The 21,556-nt window shown below is 43.0% G+C and overlaps 1 protein-coding gene across 3 annotated transcripts in view; it reads left to right on the top strand.

Moving 5' to 3' along the window:
- Positions 1–17,021, top strand: part of MYRIP (myosin VIIA and Rab interacting protein) — a 335,039-nt gene extending 318,018 nt beyond the window's left edge. For all 3 annotated transcript variants that reach the window (XM_081284476.1, XM_081284475.1, XM_081284474.1), the window contains 5 exons: positions 7,300–7,461; positions 11,318–11,422; positions 11,535–11,595; positions 12,909–13,027; positions 14,873–17,021. In XM_081284476.1, the coding sequence (XP_081140602.1) occupies positions 7,300–7,461; positions 11,318–11,422; positions 11,535–11,595; positions 12,909–13,027; positions 14,873–14,905 (480 nt within the window). In that variant the 3' untranslated portion in view covers positions 14,906–17,021. The remainder of the gene's footprint in view (positions 1–7,299; positions 7,462–11,317; positions 11,423–11,534; positions 11,596–12,908; positions 13,028–14,872) is intronic.
- The last annotated feature ends 4,535 nt before the right edge of the window (positions 17,022–21,556 follow it).

Raw genomic sequence — 21,556 nt, 5'->3', positions numbered from 1 at the left:
AAATATTTAGGGCAATGCTTAGCTCAAAATAAATACCCCATAAACATTAGATATTCATATTTCAGGTATGTCGCCGACCAACTTCTAAAATATCATGTTAATCCAGACACGGTGGCGCATACCTGTGATCCCAGCAAGTCAGGAGGCTGAGGTAGGAGGATCACAAGTTGGACACTGACCTCAACAACTCAGTGAAACCCTCAGCAACTTAGCAAGACCCTGCTGCAAAATAAAAAAATAATAAGGACAAGAGATATAGCTCAGTGGTAGGGCTCCCCTGGGTTCAATCCCTAATACCAAATATAAATAAATTATGTACATATTTATACATACATATATAGTGTATAGTTATGTATATATGCAATTTATTATATGTAGTTGATAAGTTTCATAATTTATTGTATATGTATGTAAATATATATATTCACACACACACACACACACACACACACACACACACACACATACATAAATCTCCCATTAAACTACACAAAGGAATAAGTTGTTAAAAGTCATTCCAGCTTTCATAACAGATGCACTTTCTCTCATTCTAGGACAAGTACACGTTTGCTACTTTCAAGAAAAAGACATTTGAGAAAGAAAGGAAGTAAAATAAGTCTCATTGGTGATGATACTTTGCCAAAAAATCATCCATTTTTACTGCAGTGTAGGCAGGGGGGCAGGGAGTGTCCCCTCCCTCCTTCATCCTGTTTGTATGTGATAGTCTACAGAGGACCCTCTGTTAGCTCTGGGTCTTTGGTGGTGCCAGCTCCTCCATTGCCTGAAAAGAGCCTGCAGGAGAGTCAGGACACAGGGGAGGAGTGGGACCTACCCAGCTTCTGCAGAGGGTGGGGTTGGGGGGGAAGGTTCGGATACATCTGCCAGGAACTGATTTTTCTACCCTCCTACTTGTGAGAAAAGAAAGAAGGAAAAATTAATTCTTGCATATAAATATCCACAATTATTGCTGAGTATTTTCAGCACATGTCTGATGATGAGAATTTTCCAATACTCTAAACCCAGAGTGACACAGAGAGAGATCTGGACATTAGCCACTCAGATCATAGTCACTGTCACCTGTGGATGTGCCCTTCCCACAAAGCTGTATCACACCCAGGCAAGTGATTCATCTTTCCAGACCAGCAAAGTCAGCCCTGCCTTTGGAGCATGACCGTGAATGCTCTTACCAGAAATCAGCAACTGTTAGTACAGGCATTTTTTGAATAAAGTTGCAATGACAACAAATCAAAATGACTCAAGGTGAAAAATGCCAGTATTCATATCACTTTTAAAAGCTGAGAACTCTCTCCCCTTGGACTCCCATAAAAACCTAAATGTTTATCTGGCTACATCCCTCACTTTCCATCTTTCTGCTCATTCATCTGACTCCCATTAGACCAGCCCTATTGACATTTTGGATTGAATAATTATTTTGTGAGGACCTGTCCCGTGCATTGGAGGCAATCAGACAGCATACCTGGCCTCTGCCTCTAAGCTGCCAGTAACAACACCTTCCTACTCAGGACAATCAAAAACATCTCCAAGCATTGTCAAAACATTAGGGGACTGGAGAGGGGGCAAAATCATCCCCAGATTGGAAACCAGATACACAAATTCCTGCAGAACAAGATCTTCTGTCTTTCTCATCTGTCGCCTAGTCTTCAGTTCAGAGCCTGACACAGCCAATGTTTACTGATGTATGATTGCATCAGATGAATGAAGCCCTTTAAAAAAAATAGAAAGAAAGAAAGAAAGAAAGAAAGAAAGAAAGAAAGAAAGAAAGAAAGAAAGAAAGAAAGAAAGAAAGGAAGAAAGAAAGGTTTTATTTCAGATGCACAGGGGCTCTGTTCTTTAAATGTGTCTATGTGACATAGTTTCTTTTAGTGCCGATGGTCCTAAGACTCACAGAATAATTGATGAGATTAAAGTAAAATATGATTCTTCAGGAAAGCAATGTTTTTTCTTTTTTTTTTTTTTTTTTACAAAGTATGATAGCTGGTGCATAATTCCTGCAACACCTCAATTTAAATGACAATGGTCCGTTTTCACAGTACACATAAAACAGTGGGCCTTTTCTTTCCTCTCCAAGGAGCACACTGAAAAGTGTCTAGCCTGTGCTGAGTTTTCTTTTTGTAAGCTCCTTTTATTGGACACTATGTTTGGGGGGATTCATTAACATTTTTTTTATTTTTATTTTTTTAGTTGTCCATGGACCTTTATTTTATTTATTTATATGTGGTGCTAAGAATCCAACCCAGTGCCTCACACATGCTCGGCAAGTGCTTTACCACTGAGCTACAGCCCCAGCCCTCGTTAACATTTTCAATTCAAAACACATTCACTTGCGATTGATTCAAGAGGCCAGAAGACCCAGCAGGGTCCCGTGGCTCAAGGCTGGATTTGGAGTTGACTGCACCCCAATCCAGCACCTTCCATGCCACTCCCGTTCCCTAACTGCTAACTGCCTCCTTCTCCTCCTCCTGCTTCCCCATCCTCCAGCTTTTCAAATCTCATCTCTGAAGAAACACAGTCTACGTTCCTTTGAATTCTGAGGAAGTTTAATCAGAGAAGGGATGACTTTAATTCACCAGATCACAGAGTCCTGGGCAGGTTGCTCTGTTGGTCTGTCTCCAGGTTGGAATTGAGTTGAGCAGCAGGAGGCGGCCAGAGCTGGTTCTTAAACTGGACTCTGGGTGCGGCTGATTTAATTAAATCCTGGCTTTTGTCCATCTGGGTTGTAAAGAGCTCGCCTTCATTCCTTAGCCTCGTCTACCTGCTGGGGAACCAGGGACTGTCAGGAATAGAAATAGCCACAATATTCTCTCCTGAACCTTGGCCACCGAGTGCCAGGACTCAGATGAAAGAGAACATTTGGTTGAGAATATTCACCTTTAAAAAATGCTTCTGAGGCTTTCAGAGCTGCATAAGATAAAGGAATACCACATTCATATATGCAGTCTACAAATGTTCAGAACTGCTGTTAGCCCACTTAATTAGAGGGGGGATGGGAGTTTTAGATCCTGGAGCCTTTCAGCTTTGACTCCTCTCTCCTGCTGCCTGGTGTTAGGTATGAAATCAGCTCTTATCTCCCCTAAAGACAGCAATGACCTGTGCTAATCCTAACCTGGCAATAGCATACAATGGGGGCTCGGCTCCTTGAGCAGAATGCCTGAGTGTCTCTCTCTCTCTCTCTCTCTCTCTCTCTCTCTCTCTCTCTCTCTCTCTCTCCTGGTATTTTAAATTCCTGCTGTGAAGAGTTTTATTGTATTTGCTCTGGTCTGGCTGGGAGAGGAGCGGTTCAAGAGGGCACTAGTAAGTGAGGCGAGGACAGAGTGACAGGATGCCACAGGGTCAAAGGGCAGGGGTAGAAGAGAGTGGGACTACTCCTCAGGCAGTGTAACCAGAGCCATTGGAGACCTGGAGTGGGAAGAGGCGAGGCTACCTGAAGGAAGCTCTGACCATGGGGATGGGCTTCCACCAGAACCTTGCTGCCTACAGGGAAAGAAATGTTTTCAACTTCTTCCTACTCCTACCTTTACTCTCCGGCTGGTATCTGCCATTGGTCAAAGCCATCCCAGCCAGCCAGGGAGCCAAGTTCACATAAGTCAATCAAACAGGGAACAAAGCAGAACACAGAAGGGTAGAAACAGGAGATCAGCAGAGAACAAGAACAGCTATTCAGACCTCAGGTGTGACTAGTAGCAGCAGCTGCCTTATGGATTCACACAGGGCTGTGAGTGGGAGAGATGAGACAAGCACCAACCTCATTTTCATCTTTGCTGTATGACACAAGCAACTTGGTGTAACCCACACTCCCCAGCCACAGAGGCAGTGGGGGCAGTCCCAGTTTTCTTGTAGCTCTGCCCCATATTGCCCCATGTAATATATAATAGTGGCCTCAGATGCCGTGGAACTGTCCCATGAGAGCCCAGCTCTGTCACCAAGTCCAGGACCCAGCAGAGGATGGTGGTCCTCCTTCTTAAGCTCTGTGTAACACTGACAGCAGCAGAGAGGATATAGAACTTGTGTGGGTGGTCATGATTACTCAGATGCTTCTCTGCCCCCAGAGAGCAAGAAAAGAAATACCATCAGTTACTATCTTATCTTCGTCCCCTGAAGTGTATTTCATGGAAGCCAAGCCCAACGAGATGCATCTCGAGGGCCAAATAAGTTTGGGAAATTTGCATACTCTTTCCAGGAAAATTGAGAAACATATTAACCTATAAGTCCTGCAGTAAAGAAATCTGGTTAGTGCACTTTATTTTAGGGCATTTGACTATGAAGTCCTTCCTTAATGAAATACCTAGTTTCAAACCCTGAATGACTTTGAAAGAAAGACTTGTTGAACTAGGAGCCAGCCAGTGGGGTCACCAGTGGCTAGAATTCGAAGAGGATATAGATTGCTTAAACAAGATAACCATAGTTCTCAATGAATGTGGACCTTGACTAAGCAAGCAACTGCAGGTGAACATTCATCTGGTTGCTAGAATAACGTTTCCACGTGCTTTCCATTTGTTATCACGTGGCATGTAACTTCTGTCTTTTCAAACCAGCAACAGAGCCAATATCAAGCCCATCTAGAACCACAATAACTGTAGTATGTTTATGCTAAAATTTGAAATTTAGAACATAGCAACATTCCAACTAAGATGAAGAAGCACTGCATCATAGGGCAGGGAGGGGAACAGGATCTGGGATCAGCCTTCTTGGGCTCACTTCCAGGTTCCACCTTTTCCCAGAGGTGAGAACTGGGAAAGTCACTGAGTTTCCTAAGACATAAGATATTCTCATGTTTAACATAGTGATTGCAGTGGTCCCTATCTCAAGGCTTGCCATGAGCACATTAAATAAGATAAGTCATATAAAATCCTTAGCTCATTCCTGGCCCAAGAAATACCTGCCATCATCATCATCCTCACCATGATGACCCCCGCCAGCACCTCCATCACCATCCTGTAGTCCTTTGGGCACTGCCATTACTCTGGCTGGAAGTTCCTGTTCAGCTGGTGTCTGTGACAAACCACTCAATGTCCCCTTCCTCCTCATGCCAGGAAAGCAGGTTTTTAGGGAGCACAAAGTAAAGCTGAACATTCTGGCCTTACTGAGGACTTGGAGCTATTTCATACTGTTTTGCCTTGGAAGAAAAAAATAATAATAACAGAAGAAATAGCCTATGACCATGTTCAAAATGTGAACAGCCATGGGTGACTACAGTCCTACAGTATGATAATAATTGAGTTTTGCATGTTTGTGATAAAATGAGGGTTCCAAGACCAAAGTCATGTTTATCCTTTGCCACACTTATTCATTTCGTTTAAATAGTAATTCCAAAGTTTGTTTCACTGTTTAAAAACTGTAAGTTTACACTTTAAAGTTATTAAGATAAATTTACCTTTTTATGCAGATAAGGAAAAGTATTTCAAAAGTATAATAAACTCCAAACTCCCCCACCCTACCCCTCCTTCTTTCTCTCTTTTCCTACCTCCCCAGCCCCTCCGCATCCCCCCCAACACCCGACTCCCCACCTTTATTTTTTCTTCTCCTGTCAAGAGAAGTTCTTTTTTACCTTAAGAGATATGTTTTTTGAAGAATTTCTCCACTTGAATTCCTTTGAAGCAGTCATCATTTCTTTCATTTGACAAAGAACAAGTGGCTATCTTAAACTGTGAAGATCTTTTAGAAACAGAATTTCCCTAATACAATAAAGAAATACAAAAGGATAAGCTGAAATGTGGCGATAGCAACAGACGTTTAATTCACTAAGTCACGCCCCCTAGGTGGCTGGGTAGTCATTTGATGTTGGTCCACTGTGTACAGCACTGCAGGAAGCTCCCACAGCCCAGATAAATACACCTGGTGAGGAGATGCAGTCAAATTCATTTTCATCCACCCTCTACCTGCCTCTGCTCCACTTTGAAATGTTTTGTAAAATTGCCAGTTTAAACACAGATGAATGAATCATGCCCAAGGAACTGACAGAATAGGAACATCTCAGGGTTCTTTGCCTCCTGGCTGATACTCAGCCATCACTTGGTGCTTGACTCCTGCGCTGAAGCGTTTGGCTCTTCCTCAGCTCTGTTATATTTTTAACTCCAATTACAGGAACTGTTGAAGTCCTGACCAGGCACTTCATTCAGATCAACTCTAAACTGCAGTGATCATGTTTTAGAACTTTACATACATCCATCACACCTCCAGAACTTCTCTTTAAGTACTTTCCTTCTTTAGATACATCTTGTTCCCGTGTCGTGGGCTATTTCACCACATTATTGATTAGGCTGAGAAAGTGTTTGTCACAAAAATTCCCACTGACTGGCATCCTTTTGTCTGAATTATTCCAATGATTCTTTCTGTTTGTCCACTTTCAAATTACTACTCGATTTGCTCATTTTCAGTAGTTCCCAAAATTATCCTAATTGACAAATAGATTCCACATGTTTCTCTTTAACATCCTATTTTTTCTAAGAAATGAAGTTTTCCCCTACTATACCCCTTAGGTTCCTTCTAATTTCCTTAACCTGTTTCAAGTAAGCAGAAGGTCATTAGTCAAGCTCAAAATTTGTAATTATTTTAAGTCAGTTTCACCCCTTTCATGTTTTCTAAATTTTTCTCAATCACTAAATGCCAACCAAAACTCTTTCTTTCTTTCTTTCTTTCTTTCTTTCTTTCTTTCTTTCTTTCTTTCTTTCCTTTTCTTTTCTTTTCTTTTCTTTTCTTTCTTTATACCAGGGATTGAACCCAGAGGTGCTTAACCACTGAGCCACATCCCAGGCTGTTTTTTTTTTTTTTATTATTTTTTATTTTGAGACAGGTTCTCACTGAATTGCTCAGATCCTCGCTAAGTTGCTGAGGCTGACTTTGAACTTGCAATCCTCCTGTCTCCACCTCCTGAAAGGCTGGGTGGTGCACCACCATTTCTGGCCAACCAAAACTCTTACTGAGAAAAAAAACCATCACAAGTTTTTCTCTTGATACTGGTTTTTATGAATCACTGGACAAATTCATAATTTACATAGCTCATTCTATGTATTTTGTCCTGTATTACCAAAATCAACTTGCAAATTGTTTTTCCTTGCAGGAAAGTTGGAGGGGACAGGAGGTATGCTTGACATGGGGGTGACAAGATCTCATGCTACCACTTAAGTGTGAAGAATGTTTATAAATGGGGGTTCCCATCCCTTTCCTCCAGTATTGAGTGCAGTTCTCTCTCACTTCCTCGAATCACCGGGGGTCCCCTGAAGGAGTCCCACCAGAACCAGCTCTGCAGACCTGAGTTCAAAGGCCATGTTCTCTCTCCAGGTGTACCTGGCAGCTGGCACTGTGTATGGGCTGGAGGGGCAGCTGAGTGAGCTGGAAGATGCTGCCCGCTGTATCCACAGTGGCACGAATGAGACTGAGTTGGAGGCTCTGGAGGACCAGGTGGCGACGGCTGCAGCGCACGTCCACCATGCTGAACTCCAGGTGAGAATTCTCCTTTCTGTTCAGAGTGGACCTGCAAGGAAGAAAAGGCCCTGCTTGGTGGAGGATTCCACCAAATCCTCCTTTTTAAAGTACAGCCTTCTACTCTCCCAAATTATGACTGTGTTAACACATCAGATTTCCTTTAAAATCTTATACTAGTTTCCTCTTGACAACTTACCTGACCCAAATCTGGATCTCCTTTCTTTCTTTTTTTTTTTTTTTTTGGTAGGGATTGAACTTGGGAGCACTTGACCACTGAGCCACATCCCCATCCCTATTTTGTCTCTAAATAAAAATTTGAGTTGCTTAGCACCTGGCTTTTGCTAAGGCTGGCTTTGAACTTGCAATCTTCTTGTTTCTGCCTCCTGAGCCACTGGGGTTTCAGGTGTGCACCACCACACCCGGCTCTGGATCTTTCAATGGAGATTCCCGTTTAATTCCAAGGCCCTCACCACACTGTTGCTTGCTCAAAGCCAGTTTTCCCCATCATAGACTAAAAGCCCCATAAGGACAGGATTATAGCTGACCAGCTTAACTTAGCAACTCCAGTGCCTAGCACAACATCGGACACTTGGTAAAAATGGGACGAGTAAATGACTGTAATCAGATAAATAGGTTTCTCAGGCCAATATTTTGCAGGAGGAGTAGGCAGGATTTAGAAATGGTTGTTTCAGAATTGATCCCTGTAGTCTCTATAACTTGGTGAAGATGGTTGTTGACAGTTTTCTTGGATATTCTCTTGACCTTTGACTATGGATCAGAACTGATCATGAACAGAACAAGTAATCCTCAAACAGGGGTTTGTGGACATGCTCTTAGGAGCCCATGTCAGGTTTCCATTGTTGTTTGTTTGTTTTTTGTTTTTTCCTTTAAAAGGAGCCCATATGCTGCTCAGGTTTCAGAAACACTGGTCTCTGCAGCATAACTTCAGTACTAGACCCCTGGTTCAAAATATTTCTATACTTTGCATCTTAAAACTGCATCTTTGGTAGCATTGTGGTCAATAGACACCAACTCAGTATTTGGAAGATGCTGCTCCTCCGAGTACTGGCTTTTGACTTCCAGACATAGAATCCAACCCTGAGTTCTTTGGTTTGGCTCCCAAGAAACTTAAGAGTTGAGTTGGTCGTACCCTTTTAGCAAGTGTACGGCTCATTGAGCATGCAGTCTTAAGATAAGATACAGGCAAAACCAGCCCTCAATACTTTCCTTTCTTCTCTCTTTGTTCTTTGTCTTCTGGACTAAAACTTGATCGTTTTAGTGCTTCTTACTCCAGAACCTGACAGTCAGCAAATTAAAGGCCAACACAGTGCTTTCCCATTGACCTTATCTCTGAGGACTCTCTGAGAAAGCCCTTCATCAAAATTGCTTCCAGAGAAGAATTTGATCTTCTAATCCACATCAGTTGCAAATGACTGATAAGATCTTAACCTGAAATTTTTCTTAAAGACTTGTGCAGTTTATTGGCCTATAAATGAAAGGAATGCAACTCTCAATATGAAATTTGAGGAGTCAAACAGGAAGGCATCTGGGGGGCCAGGGAGGGGCCCAGCCTCATAGTGACTCCTTCTGGAAGTTGGCTGTCAGGCAGCTTACCTTGCATTCTTTCACCAGCTACCATAGCTTTGTCTTCACATACCTCTTCTTCCTTGTCTAACCAAGACTGCCTGCTTTGGCCAGGGGTAAGGGAAGCATCTCCCATATTAACTGACTCTTCAGGTTTCAACTGTGCACCTCCTATAGCATCTTATCCCTGTAGACTTTGTCCAAAGATGCTCTCAGTAAATGACAGCACAAGTAAGATTTGTCTTGAGCAGCACAAATTGTAGAGGGACTGGGGAGGCACTGCAGTCTGGGAGTGGTCCACACACACATTGGCTGGTGGCCTGCCTCTGACTACCTATCTGATGCCCCAGCAACACCCAGGTAGCACCATCTCAGCAAAAGGTCTGTGAGTCCCATCTCTCCCCTCCATTCCGTGGTATGCTGTTGGGTATGTCCCTTAGTCCTTTGAGCCACAGTCTCTCCGTCTATAAAAATAACAGTAAAGAGAACAGTCCCCACTTTCTAGAATTATTTTGAAGCATGAATGAGTTCATGTATTTAAGCACTTGTCATAGTGCACTTTTCTAAGAGCAGGGACAGTGCCTTCTTCACTCCAGAGGAAGGGGAGGATCAGTGCTCTTCCTGGACACTGAGTGAGCTCTTGCTCTCTACATCTGCCTTCAGAGTCTTGGAAAGAAATCTGAGCTCTCTGACCTTCCCATGTTGCAAATGAGGAAAGTGATGCCCAAAGAGAGGAGGGAACTTTTCAAGGCCACTTGGCCCCTGAATGGAAGGATGGTTTTTGGACTGGGATCTGCTGGGCCTTGCCTGTAAATCCTCATGCTGTGGCTTTGGATTCATAGAATTATGGAAGAAGAAAGCAAGATCTTTAAATTATACTTGCCCTTTAAAGTTCAAGTGTTGCCTCCTGTGGAATCGGAATAAGTATTTTTTTTTTATATTTCTGTAACAAAATAATTGAGGCAGAGTGCTTTTTTTACAGAAGTTTATTTAACTCCCCGTTTTGAAGACTGAAAGTCCAAGAACAAATAGCACCATCTGTTTGGCCTCTGGTGAGGGCCTCATGGCAGATGGCATCACAACACCAGAAACACAGATGCAGAAGAGATCAAAGAGTGTAATGGTTTGGATCTGGTTTAAATGTGTCCCCCAAGGGTTTATGTGTTGGAGTATTCATTTGTTTGCTATAAACACAGAACACTTTTTGTGTATATGTAACAATTAACCCCACTATTGTGTATGATTATAATGCACCAATTTTTTTAAAAAATTTAAAAACTCACAACACTTTTAACAAGCATAATCCCCAGTGTGGCAATGTGGAAAGAGGTGAGGCCTAGTGGGAGGTCCTTAGGTCACTGAGGGTGCTGCCCACAGAAAGAATTAAGGTAGTTCTCATGGAATCCCTGAGTCAGTTCCCTTCAGAGGATTGTTGTAAACAGAGCAAGCCTGGCTCCAGCCATCTTTCTCTAGCTTCCTGTCTTGGGATGTAATATATTACTCCTATACATGTTCCCACTGTTATGACACCATTTCATATCCACCATGATGTGACACAGCCAAGAGGCCCTCACCAGGGTGAGCTGATCCCAATGCCCTGCCTTTGGCTCTCTAAAACTATGAGCTAAATAAAACTCTTCTCTTTATAAAGCTAGCCTATTTCAGGCATTGGGGGATAGTTATGAAAATAGGCTAATATACATGGTGATACAGGAAGCCAGTGGGACTCGGGATTGCTTTTTTTAAATAACAATTCACTTTAGTGGAAACTGACTGGGGTCCTGGAAAAACTACAACAGTCCCTTGCAAGGGAAGCACCCCGAATGACCTAACCAACTTTCATTAGGCTCCACCTCTTAAAGCTTCCTCTGCCACCTCGACGCCACCACACCACCACACTGAGGACCAAGATTCCAGTATGTGAAGCTCTAGGAGACACACTCAAACCATGTCCAAACCATAACAGAAGTCTTCCTTGAGCATTCCTCCCCACCCCATGCCCATCTAGGTGGCTCTAGGCTAGCTCTCCCATAGTGGCCTGGCTTCCATTTATCCCTAGGCATACTCTGACAGAGTTATTAACACACCAAACTAGCAATTTAAATTCATAAAGAAAAGTTTGTATTTTATCTTTTCATTGCAACACTAAATAGAGAAATGCTTGGTAAAAGTTGAATGGATGAATGTGCATGCGTCAAAGCAGATGTGTTCTTTATAAACTCCAAACGCTTTTAACAACGATTCTTTCTGTACCTTCTCCCCACCGATCCCATGTTTCTGTTGCATGAAGATTTCTGATATCGAAAGCCGGATTTCAGCCCTGACCATTGCAGGCTTAAACATAGCACCGTGTGTGCACCTCACAAGAAAACGGGATCAGAAGCAAAGGAACCAGGTGTGTTTGTCCCTTGCTCCCTCTGGTGGAACATTGCATGAGCTAGATAGTGCAAAAGATAAGATATCTTTGGCTTTACCAAGTTGTATTGATTGCCGTGTCGTGTTTATAGGTACAAACCATAGACACATCAAGGCAGCAGAGGAGGAAACTACCCGCTCCCCCAGTGAAAGGTAAGCTCAAACCAGAACCACAGAGCTACCAAAGGACGAAGGCTGAATTGTTTCCTTTGAGTAGCTCAGAGATCTGAGTTTGAGGACCAGATACAATGGGGAATTGGTACCCAGCTTTGTCCTTATCTTGTCTTTGCTTCTGGTCACCCCAGAAGCAAACACTGGGATAAGGATAGGAATAAAAGTTTATTTGGGAAGTGGTTCCAAGGAAGCACTGGTGGGGGGCAGGGGATTCAGGGAAAGGAAAGATAGGAAGCCAATACAGGTTAATTGGTAAGTTACTTCTTTGGGAAAATGAAGCTAAATCCTCCTGGGGACCTCGGGAAGACTGTGTTGACTGCACCTCAGAGCTTCCTGCCTACAGGGTAGGAAGATGGTGCGTTCGACCTTCCACTCTCATCTATTATGGCTGAGGGATACTTCTGGGTGCACGAACTTCCTGGTACTTCTGAATCTTCCAAGAGAGTGGTGGTGCTTGAAGTTCGATGCTGTTAGAATGTGCTGGAATGGTGACCGTTGGGAAGAAGTATAGAGGACACCAAAAGCATCTTCCACAGTGCGCCACCAGGAAGGGATTCCAGTGGTGCCAGTCAGGTCACCCTGTGTTCATGTTCAGCCATTTCCTTGGATTAAGGAGTCACATAATGATGATGCCAAACTAGAAATTCGGATTTACAGTAGGGGAATAGAAAGTCAGGATATGTGCATTTGAACCTTGCTTTCACCTCTTGGCATTCAATAAATATTTATCAAATGTTTACTTTGATAGTCTATAAACCACCCCCCTATTTTGGACAGTTAAAATGTATCACAGATCCACAGTCCTTTAACTGAAACCTCAGATCTCTTGGTGTTCCATAATTGCTTGTGTACCAAAAAGGGAACATGGTGTCCAGGCAGCATCTGACAGTCAAAACACAAATATCCTTACAGCAAAGCGTGGGGACATTCACACTCCTCATGCTGGACAAGAACCTTCAGTGACCACAAGTGAGTTCAGGTCAGGTTTTGCAATCAGATGATTTTTGACTCCAAACTTATAAAAATGTGCAGATTTTACAGCTTCTTATATTTTTCAGGATTGCAAATAAGAATTTAGGGACTGTGGTGGTTTATCCCTGAGATACCTTTTCCCAGATAGTCACCCATGATGCCTTGACTTATTTGATCCATCATAAAAATAAAAATGTACAGGAAGGAAGTGCCAAGTCAAGGGAAAAAAAAAAATCTGAGTGATTTGACCATCTCGTCTTTCTTCCTTACTAACCACTCCATCTTCTGGGTAATGCCTATTCCTTTTTGTTTCCTTTTAGCTGAAAAAATGGAGGCATCTTCAGTGACCACCATGAAAACATTTAACCACAGCTTTATCCTCCAAGGCTCCTCAACCAACGAGCCCAAAGAAAGGAAAAGCCCCGCCAAGGATTTGATGGTAAATGTCATCATCTCTGTCCTGATACCCTTCCTTTCACTCTTGATGGATCTCCATTCCGTAGTCTTCCTTCTGTGGCTCCTTTAACAGAACCCCAGGAAGCATCCTTTCTTCCTGGCCTCAAGGCCTATTGGGTGTGAGGGGATAAGGGTCTAAGAGAGGGAATGACATCCACCTGGTGGTGGTCACCTCTTCATTATCTCCTCTCAATTATATCTCCAGCTCTTTGGAGAAACCAGGTTTGATATAAGAGAAATAAAAATATGTGTGTAAGGTCTGGGTGAGGTGTAGGAGTCCTTATTCTGTTTTGGATCCAGATTCACTCTTTCCTCAAATTTCTTGTTAGCCATTAATGTCATTTTCCTTAAGAGTCGGCAGTGCCCCTAAACGTGGCAAAGGTGCGGACCGTAGATAATTTGTACCAACTCTAGAGATCATCAGGAGAGGGTTAAAGGATCATTTGCTTAAAAACCAACATAAGCATCAGAATTTCAGAAGATGCTTAGTGCTGCTTGCACAGGAGTGGTGATACAGCTAAGCTGCCTTAGTGACACTTGTTGCGCTGAGGGCAGGTCACGTCTGGGAGGACAAGAATGAAGTGAGAGCAAACTTGCTCTGTTGCCTTCTGGGCATCACCAGCCTCTCCCTCCCTCTTCCCCTCCACCCTGCACAGTCCCTCTTGTGAACATGGAAGTGCCAGGTGATGGCATCATGGAGGACACAGCCATTCCAATGTGACCCCAAATGGCAGCAGAGCTGCTTGTCACCCCTTCCATGGTCAGCCAATATCCCTGACCTTTCACCTTGTTCCTGCCCGTTACTTCCAAGAGCCAAAAAGATGCTTTCTCATACTTAAAGGGCAGACCACGAGAGTCAGGGAAGGAACAGGTTATAAAAAACATGGCTAATGACCCTTCATAGAGATAGCACGTAGGCAGTGGTTGCTGGGAGCTGAGGAGGTGGGGAAGAAGAAGAAACTGCTGATGGTTAAGGGGTGACTTCGGAGTGATGCATATGTATGAAAACTGGACAAAGATGATGGGCAGACAATCTTGTGAACATACCAAAGCCACTGGATTATTTGCTTGAAAATGGTTAGTTTAATGTTGTGTGGCTCTCACTTCGATAGATTATTTTGAGTAAAATAAAAATAAATGACCTTAAAGGAATACACACAGGTTAAAAATGAAGCAAGGCACAATATGCACTAAACAACACACACACACAAAATAAAAAGACAGGGCAGAATATTACTTTCTAACAAAGTAGAACTGAAGACAAGATGTATTCAGAGAACATGCTGAGTAAGGATGTTTTGATTTTGATGAAATAGGAGAGTCGCCCGTCTTGATTCTGCACACAACAGAACAGCACAATCGACGGTGGTGGTTAGTGATTTTAAAACTCTCCTATCAGCCTTTGGCAGTCCCGGTGCACTGGAAATAAATACCAATTAGAGATCTGAATAGGGTTGAGGTTTTTTGATATTTTCTAGTTTTAGGTGGACACAATATCTTCATTTAGCTTTTATGAGGTGCTGAGGATCCAACCCAGTGCCTCATGCGTGCTAGGTGAGCGCTCTACTACTGGAGCCACAACCCCAGCCCCTGAATGGGGTTGTTATTAAGCTTTGATTAAGACATTTTTCTAACATCATACTTTACAGATTAAATTTTTAAGTTTCCATGGATCATTCATAAAAGTTGATTTCATACCAATTCACAAAGAGAACCTCAATGAATTTCAAAAAAGTAGAAAGTGTAAAATCATTTTCTATGATCATAGTGCCAAACATAATCAATTTGCCAAGTGGTTGGTGACAGTGTGCTCCATATGTCACCTCAGGAGCCCGCCCTGGAGTCTGCTGCCCTGTATTAACGCCACCGGAGCTCCACGGCCAGTGACCCACTGCCTCCGGCCATACACAACAGTGCCTTGACCCAACAGCCATCGAATACCGTATGGATTTCCACCTGAGGAGAGAGCCTGGGGTGGCCACAGCATTCCACTGCACAGGGCTGTCCTGATACCTCACCCAGAAAGCAGCCTCAGACTTCAGCATTGCGGTCTTGCCCACTCTCTGCCTTAGGCTTCCTGGAGAATCCAAGACAGCAAACCAAGATGCTGGCTTCCAACGGCAGAGCTCCATGTTCAAAAGATGCATCTTTTCCTGGTTTGCTTTGCTACTGTGTGTTGTCTGTAAAAAATCTTTTTTTGTTTTTCAGTCCCTTTGATTCAATTAGAATTCTGTGTCAACCATTTGTCCCATGGAAAATTATTGGAGGGGGGTGGAGGGAAGGGAGATGGAGATTATCATTTAATTCCTCATCAACATAACCACATCTCTCACAGGCACCCTTGTCTTACAAATGCTAAGGGGATAAGTGGAAAGGCCCCTGTAGCGAGCACTTAGGACGGTGTAACTTGGGGGTCTCTCAACCATCAAGCATGCAGGTGTCCCTTACTTACCTCCTCCTCACCCACCTCATTACCAGCGATTCCCCTTGCTTTACAGCCACAGGCCACAGAATGGAAAGCCCTGACTCGTCCCCATCATGCCAGGTCCATCTGATACAATGTCTCCTTAAGAATTTGGGGTTCCTCCTCAGATTTACTGAGAGTGTCCTCACTCAGAAGTGGAGAAGGGGTGGAGGAAGACCACCGTTAGCTCAGCTTTTTCTAGGGCAATGTCCAGAATCAACATGACTCCGTTGAGCAATGGCCGCACCTCAATGAGTTTTGGGTAAATGAATTCTTGCAAAATATAACTGCGTATGAAAACTTGTGTCCTCCAAAATTGATTTCCTAATGAATATTCAGCACAGTAGCAAAATGACCTTATGGACTAAAAAAAAATGGTTAGGGAATAGCCTTAGAAAATTTGAAAGTATGAAAAGAATCAAGGACAAACTGAGTTTAAGGAACACAAGAATTGACACTCAACTGCATGTTTATGGCCTGTTTGAATATGACTCAACTGCATGACTGTTTAGAGTGTATTAATACAAGCAAGTGGAATTGGAATTTCACTCAATTAATTGGGCATTAGCAACACGTTTACATGTTTTTAAGTGTTTGCTCCTCATTGATTATGGATCTGAGGAAGGAGGCAAGGGAATAAGGTGACTAGAGTTTATTACATGCCAGCTCTAAAGAAGGCAATGTTCTCATTTTAATCTCCATAGCATCCCTATTTCAGTAAGTATACCCATTTTTCAGATTTGATAACCAAGGCCAGAGAGGTTAATCTGCCAGAACCACACCTGTGAGCTAATTATGATTGGAATGCCTCCCAAAAGCCTGCATTGTCTTCAGCCTCTCTATTCTTTAGCTGCCATGTACATTTCCAGCCCCGACTGGCTGCTGAGTTGTGTGTCCTGATCCACTCCTGATGGGGGTCTCTGTATCTTCCAATAATACTCCTTGCTGATGCTGTGTATGTGTTATCCAACAGAAACGACTCCTTTGAAATAAGTAAATCTTTGGCTTTTTTGTTCTGTTGGTGTGATTCCAAGCAAAAACAAACAAAAACAAATTTCGAAAACAACAAAATCTGACTTCCAAATAGAACGTTTTCTTTAAGAGGCATGAAAAGCAACTATTGTTGTGTTCCAGTGTTAAACTCTTCAGTTTTCTTTGACAAAAACGTGTACTGTGTAAGCCTTGCAAAAAAAACAAAACAAAACAAAAAGAAGCCTGCTCCACGGCATTTGAACTTTTATAAAGGTTTCCTTGTGCCAAATAAGTGCAAAGATTTAATTTACTATTAAAAACCATAAGCATATGTTATAGTTCCAGAAGAATTATTTTGTCATCAAGTGATTTTGATCTTTAGTGTCAATATTTATATTTAGATTAATTTTATAAATGAAAATATTTTAATGGTTTAAGAAAATTAGGACAATATCTTTGATGACCTCTGAGATTTATGCTTGCCTTCATGTTATATGCACATTGCCAGGAACTACTGTCAAGAGAAATGATAAAGAAGTAAAAGTCATTTATGAAAATAGTTTGCATGTGTGTGGATTTTTGTCTGTTTCTCGGTTAAAGGAGCCCAGACAAAAGAGTAGAGGATAGAGAAGACAGGTGACCAGCAATTGCACTGATCCCCCACCTGCCTCCCGGTACACCACTCACCCATTGCAGATTCTTCTGATCTCAGTGACCACCTCCAATTGAGCAGAAAGAGTAGTTCTCAAGGAGTATAGTATGATGTGATTTTGCACCCTCACCCCATTTGACAATATTTGGAGATATTTTTTATGCAAACTAGTAGGAGTGTGCGGCAGCCAGTATCTACTGGGTAGATGCCAAGAGTGCTGCTGAACATCCTCCAAGGCACAGGATCGCACCTACCATGAAGAATTATGCAACCCAGAATGGCCATAGCACTTGATATTGAGAGCCCTGCATTAGACATCAGGGGAGAAGCTCCACCCGCCAGCCTCTGTGCGGTGGGCATAGTTGATCCAGAAGCCAGAAGTGACTGTCCCCATCTGTTGCAGGGTGGGAGGAGGTTGTTGCACCTCTAGGGCTAGAGTCCCAAGAATATTCCAGCCAGACCCTGGCCCCTGCCCTCCCCAAATAGGAACAGGAACCCTCCACTAACCTGAAATGAATGAGTGTGAAAATACCAACAGAAGTCCACAGGTTTCTCTGTGGTGGGCTCAAAGGGTTGAAAAAGTTGTACTCTAACTGAAGGAGCTAGAATTTAAAGGATGCTACCACACATCACAGTGTGCCTTTTTGTCCCCACATAAGAGAAAGGGCTGTCTCATTGCACTGAGATACCTGAGAGAGACTGCTAGGCAAAGAGGAATTTGAACGTGTCCTTCACGGAGCAACAACCCAGACAAACACTAGCTACGGTGCCCTCACATAATTGAGGTAATCTTTCATTCAGACAACTTCCAGAATAATCAGAGGATTTAGGTACATCATGAGCCCCAACCACCAATGTCATGCAGCACAAGGTGAAAATCTTTTTAAAGGTGTTGAAGGTAAAAACAGTGATCGGATGGGCTTGAGAACATTTATTTGTGAAGAGCTCATTCTGCAGACGTTGCTGCCCACCAACAGTAACGGGGGGTGGGGGTGGGGGGGGAGCTCAGAAGCTGTGGGTGCCTCCGACACATGCGCAGCTCCTCAGTGGAGACCAGAAGGAGAGACAGACGTACATCAAGTGTGAATCCCTGGGTCTGCTGAGGCTCTATAGCTAGTGTGGTTCAGATTAGAGATCCAGGGTAAAGCTTGTTTGGTAACCAAATGAGAAAGGGCTACCGAATGACAGTCACATGCCAGGCACTAGTGAGTTCTCACACCGTGCATCTGTGGATCTTTATGGTAGCTCTGAGGAGGCCACAGAAACCTCATTTTACACGAGAAAAATTGAGACCCTATACCGAGCTGGTGAACCCCACAGTTCTTTCCAGAACCAACGTTTCCCTGAATAGACCATAAGGTTGTCTCAGATCTGGTTGAAATGAAACTTCTCTTAACATAATATAAAGAAGATGTCTAAGAATACTAAAAGAAAACAAACACAGTAATAGAAAGGTGTTAAGGATTCCCTCCTCGACCAAACTAAGCCCTCTTCTTGACAAGGCCCTGCTAAGCCCAGTACCCACAAGTCAGTTTCCTGAGAATCCCCCACCCTGGATATAAAGACACTTCCTCCCTCCTCACCCCTGACATCAAATCAACTTGCTCTTAGTAATGTTCCATCCACTGGTTCCCTCACCCTGTGAATTGGCTGTAAATTGAGCTCAGGGATGAGCTCTCTCCTATTGCAGTAGCTTGAATAAAATCTGTCCTGCCATTTTTAACAAATGTCCAGTGCGATTTCTCTTTGATGGGGGGGGTGAAGGGTAAATGGGTCACTCTATATCCTTTAGTACCAATTGAATCCCAGAAACATATTATCTATTCAAAGTAGATAAGAGATAGAGATATCAAATATTTAAATGGGTTTTTGAAGACACAGACAAAGGAAAAGGAAAAATTCTTAATCCTCAATAGCTAACCCATGAAGATTTGAGTGAAAACACAGCAGTTTCAACCTCCAATGTAGCTGGTGTTGAGGAATGAGGTGTGCATTATATGGGATGTACCACCATTTTCGTAAAATAACTGGTATGCTAACCAGACATCATTCCTGTCTTCAAAAGCAAGTCTTATGAGGCTCTCAGAAAGAATTATGGTTTTCCTTGCAATTTTTATGTCTATTCTAGGATAATATAAACACAGATGAAACTAATCTATAATTTATTTCTGGTTATCTGGCTCCCCACAATTAATCTAATGAAATTAACATCCACCTATAAAAGCATACACAGGCACACGTAGCCTGTCTCGCACAGCATAAAAGTAGAATACAGATCTTTATTTATGGGCATCAAACTAAGAGAGGGACGGTAATTAAAAGTCCTGAAGATATGGTAGGTGGGAATTATTCTGACTCCTTCAGATCAATCAGCTTAAACTGTAGGTGTCCAGGCAAGTTAATACTGTCACCTAGCTCCAAATGGATATTCGTTAAATCTTTATTTAGAAGAGAGGCTGAGATTTGCAAACAGCAAAAGCAGAGGAGAAATGGAGCCTGGTGGTGATTCTGAACACGGGAACTTTGAGGATAGAAATGAGTCACATGATGATGAATATATAGGCAAAGCCCTTACTGGGGGCTCCGCTTGGGGAGGGAAGGGAAGTGGCAGGCTTTTTGCTGGCTTTACCGGCTGCTTGCAGGGGTAGGCTGCCATTGAGGTATGTTCATTGGCTTTGGGTGCACTGCAGCCCGTGAGGGCTTTTTAACTTCAGCATCCTGGCCCTGTGACAGGGCTGAGTTAAGTAAAAGAGCAAGTAGCAATTTAAGGGCCCCTGGCACCTCCTCTACAGCTTTACCCTTTGGGCACTGGAAGAGTTATGGCGAGGGCACCTGGCTCTGATAATGCACCTGGGGTTGAAAGCTGAGCAGACTGTTTAAGGGTGGGGCTAAATGAAGCACCATGAGTTAAAGCCGGGACCTTTAGTGACTGCCAGGCTATGAGCCAAGGTCCAAGAGTGCAGATTCCTTTGTGCCTCTAATGGTTCCTGACTATCTCAGTGGTAGCATCCAGCATCTCTCTTTCCCCAAGCAATTCAGCTCTGGCCTTATACATACATGGCCTTCTCTCTCTACCCCACCCCCCCAAAAAAAATATCCACCCCACTTTGTGAACACAGGATAGCAACAGTCAGTGTTACTCCAGGGTGCCTGTTAGTGACGGGGGTACTTGGCATTCCAATCGTTCTCCCCACCATCAGGACCCTCTTAGAGAGTTCTGGAACATACACATTTTTCTAAAGAATTCATTCCCCCTGTAGGTTGGTTCTCTGGCTGATCCACCCTTGAATTTGACTCTGCCAATGATTAGGTGATTTCATACTTTAAGAACATGATCATGTGAATGAATCGCTTTGAAGAGATCAAAACCCCAACGTGGCACAGAAGCCCGTAGCAAAGGAAGCTTCTCACTTTGTTGTAGCCAGAAACACTAAAGCAAGAGTCTAAAACACTAAGTCAAAAGTTTCAAGTCTGCATCTGTATTGCCTTAGTGCCTCCCTCCCACCTAGACCCAAAGTAGGAACAATGCTGGATTAATCCACATCCCCAGCAACCAACACCCTTCATTAAATCTTTGTTGAACCGAATTGCTGAACCATTCCCAAAATGTGGTGACTCCAGCAGTCCTGCCCCTGGAACCTGCAAATTATCACCTTTTCAGCTTCTCTGGATTTTCTTCAACCCTTCTTTCCTCAGGCCAAATTCTAATCCTATCAGGAAACTCAAGAGCTTTCCCTCTCCTCCGTTGCCACTAAAAGAGATAGTGCAGAGCCCCCATAAAGACCCCCTCAGCCTTCTACTTACAGTCCAGTCCATGTCACTTAGAAATGGCAATTTGTCCTGAGAAACGCATCTTTTGTCACTTTCTAAACATTATGCAGTGTACTATCACAAAACTGCATACTCAGGCTATGTGGTCGGTAGATGGTATAACCCATTTTTCCTAGGACCACGTAGGACAAAACAGCATGAGATTGAATCAAACACAAGAGAAAAATGATGAAATTGAACACATGATAAAGAGGAATTCTATGAGGCCACTATTTTCAGCATCCTGCTTTACAGTAAACTTTTTTTATAAGTGGAAGGAATGCACACTCAAATAACAATAAAAAGTATAATGTAGTAAATAGACATACCAGTAGCATAGCCATCTATTATCATTATCAAGTATCATGCACTGTACATATTTTTAGGTGCTATGCTTTTATGTGACTGGCAGTGTAATAGTTTTGTTTATACCTACATTGCCAAACATGTGAGTGATGTACAGGCCAGAACATCAGCATGGCTACACATAAACAGGTGCCAGGAAATGTTCAGCTCCTTTATAACTTTATGTGATCATCATTGTATATGCGGCCCATCACTGACCAAAATGTCAGTGGTATGTGGCTGTTATTCCTAACCTAAACTTGCAGGAA

The sequence above is a fragment of the Spermophilus citellus genome (genome assembly GCF_964194105.1).
Source record: "Spermophilus citellus genome assembly, chromosome: 3".
Classification (NCBI taxonomy): Eukaryota; Metazoa; Chordata; class Mammalia; order Rodentia; family Sciuridae; genus Spermophilus; species Spermophilus citellus.
The sequence above is the reverse complement of the archived record's forward strand: the minus strand, read 5'-3'. Positions and strand labels throughout refer to the sequence as shown.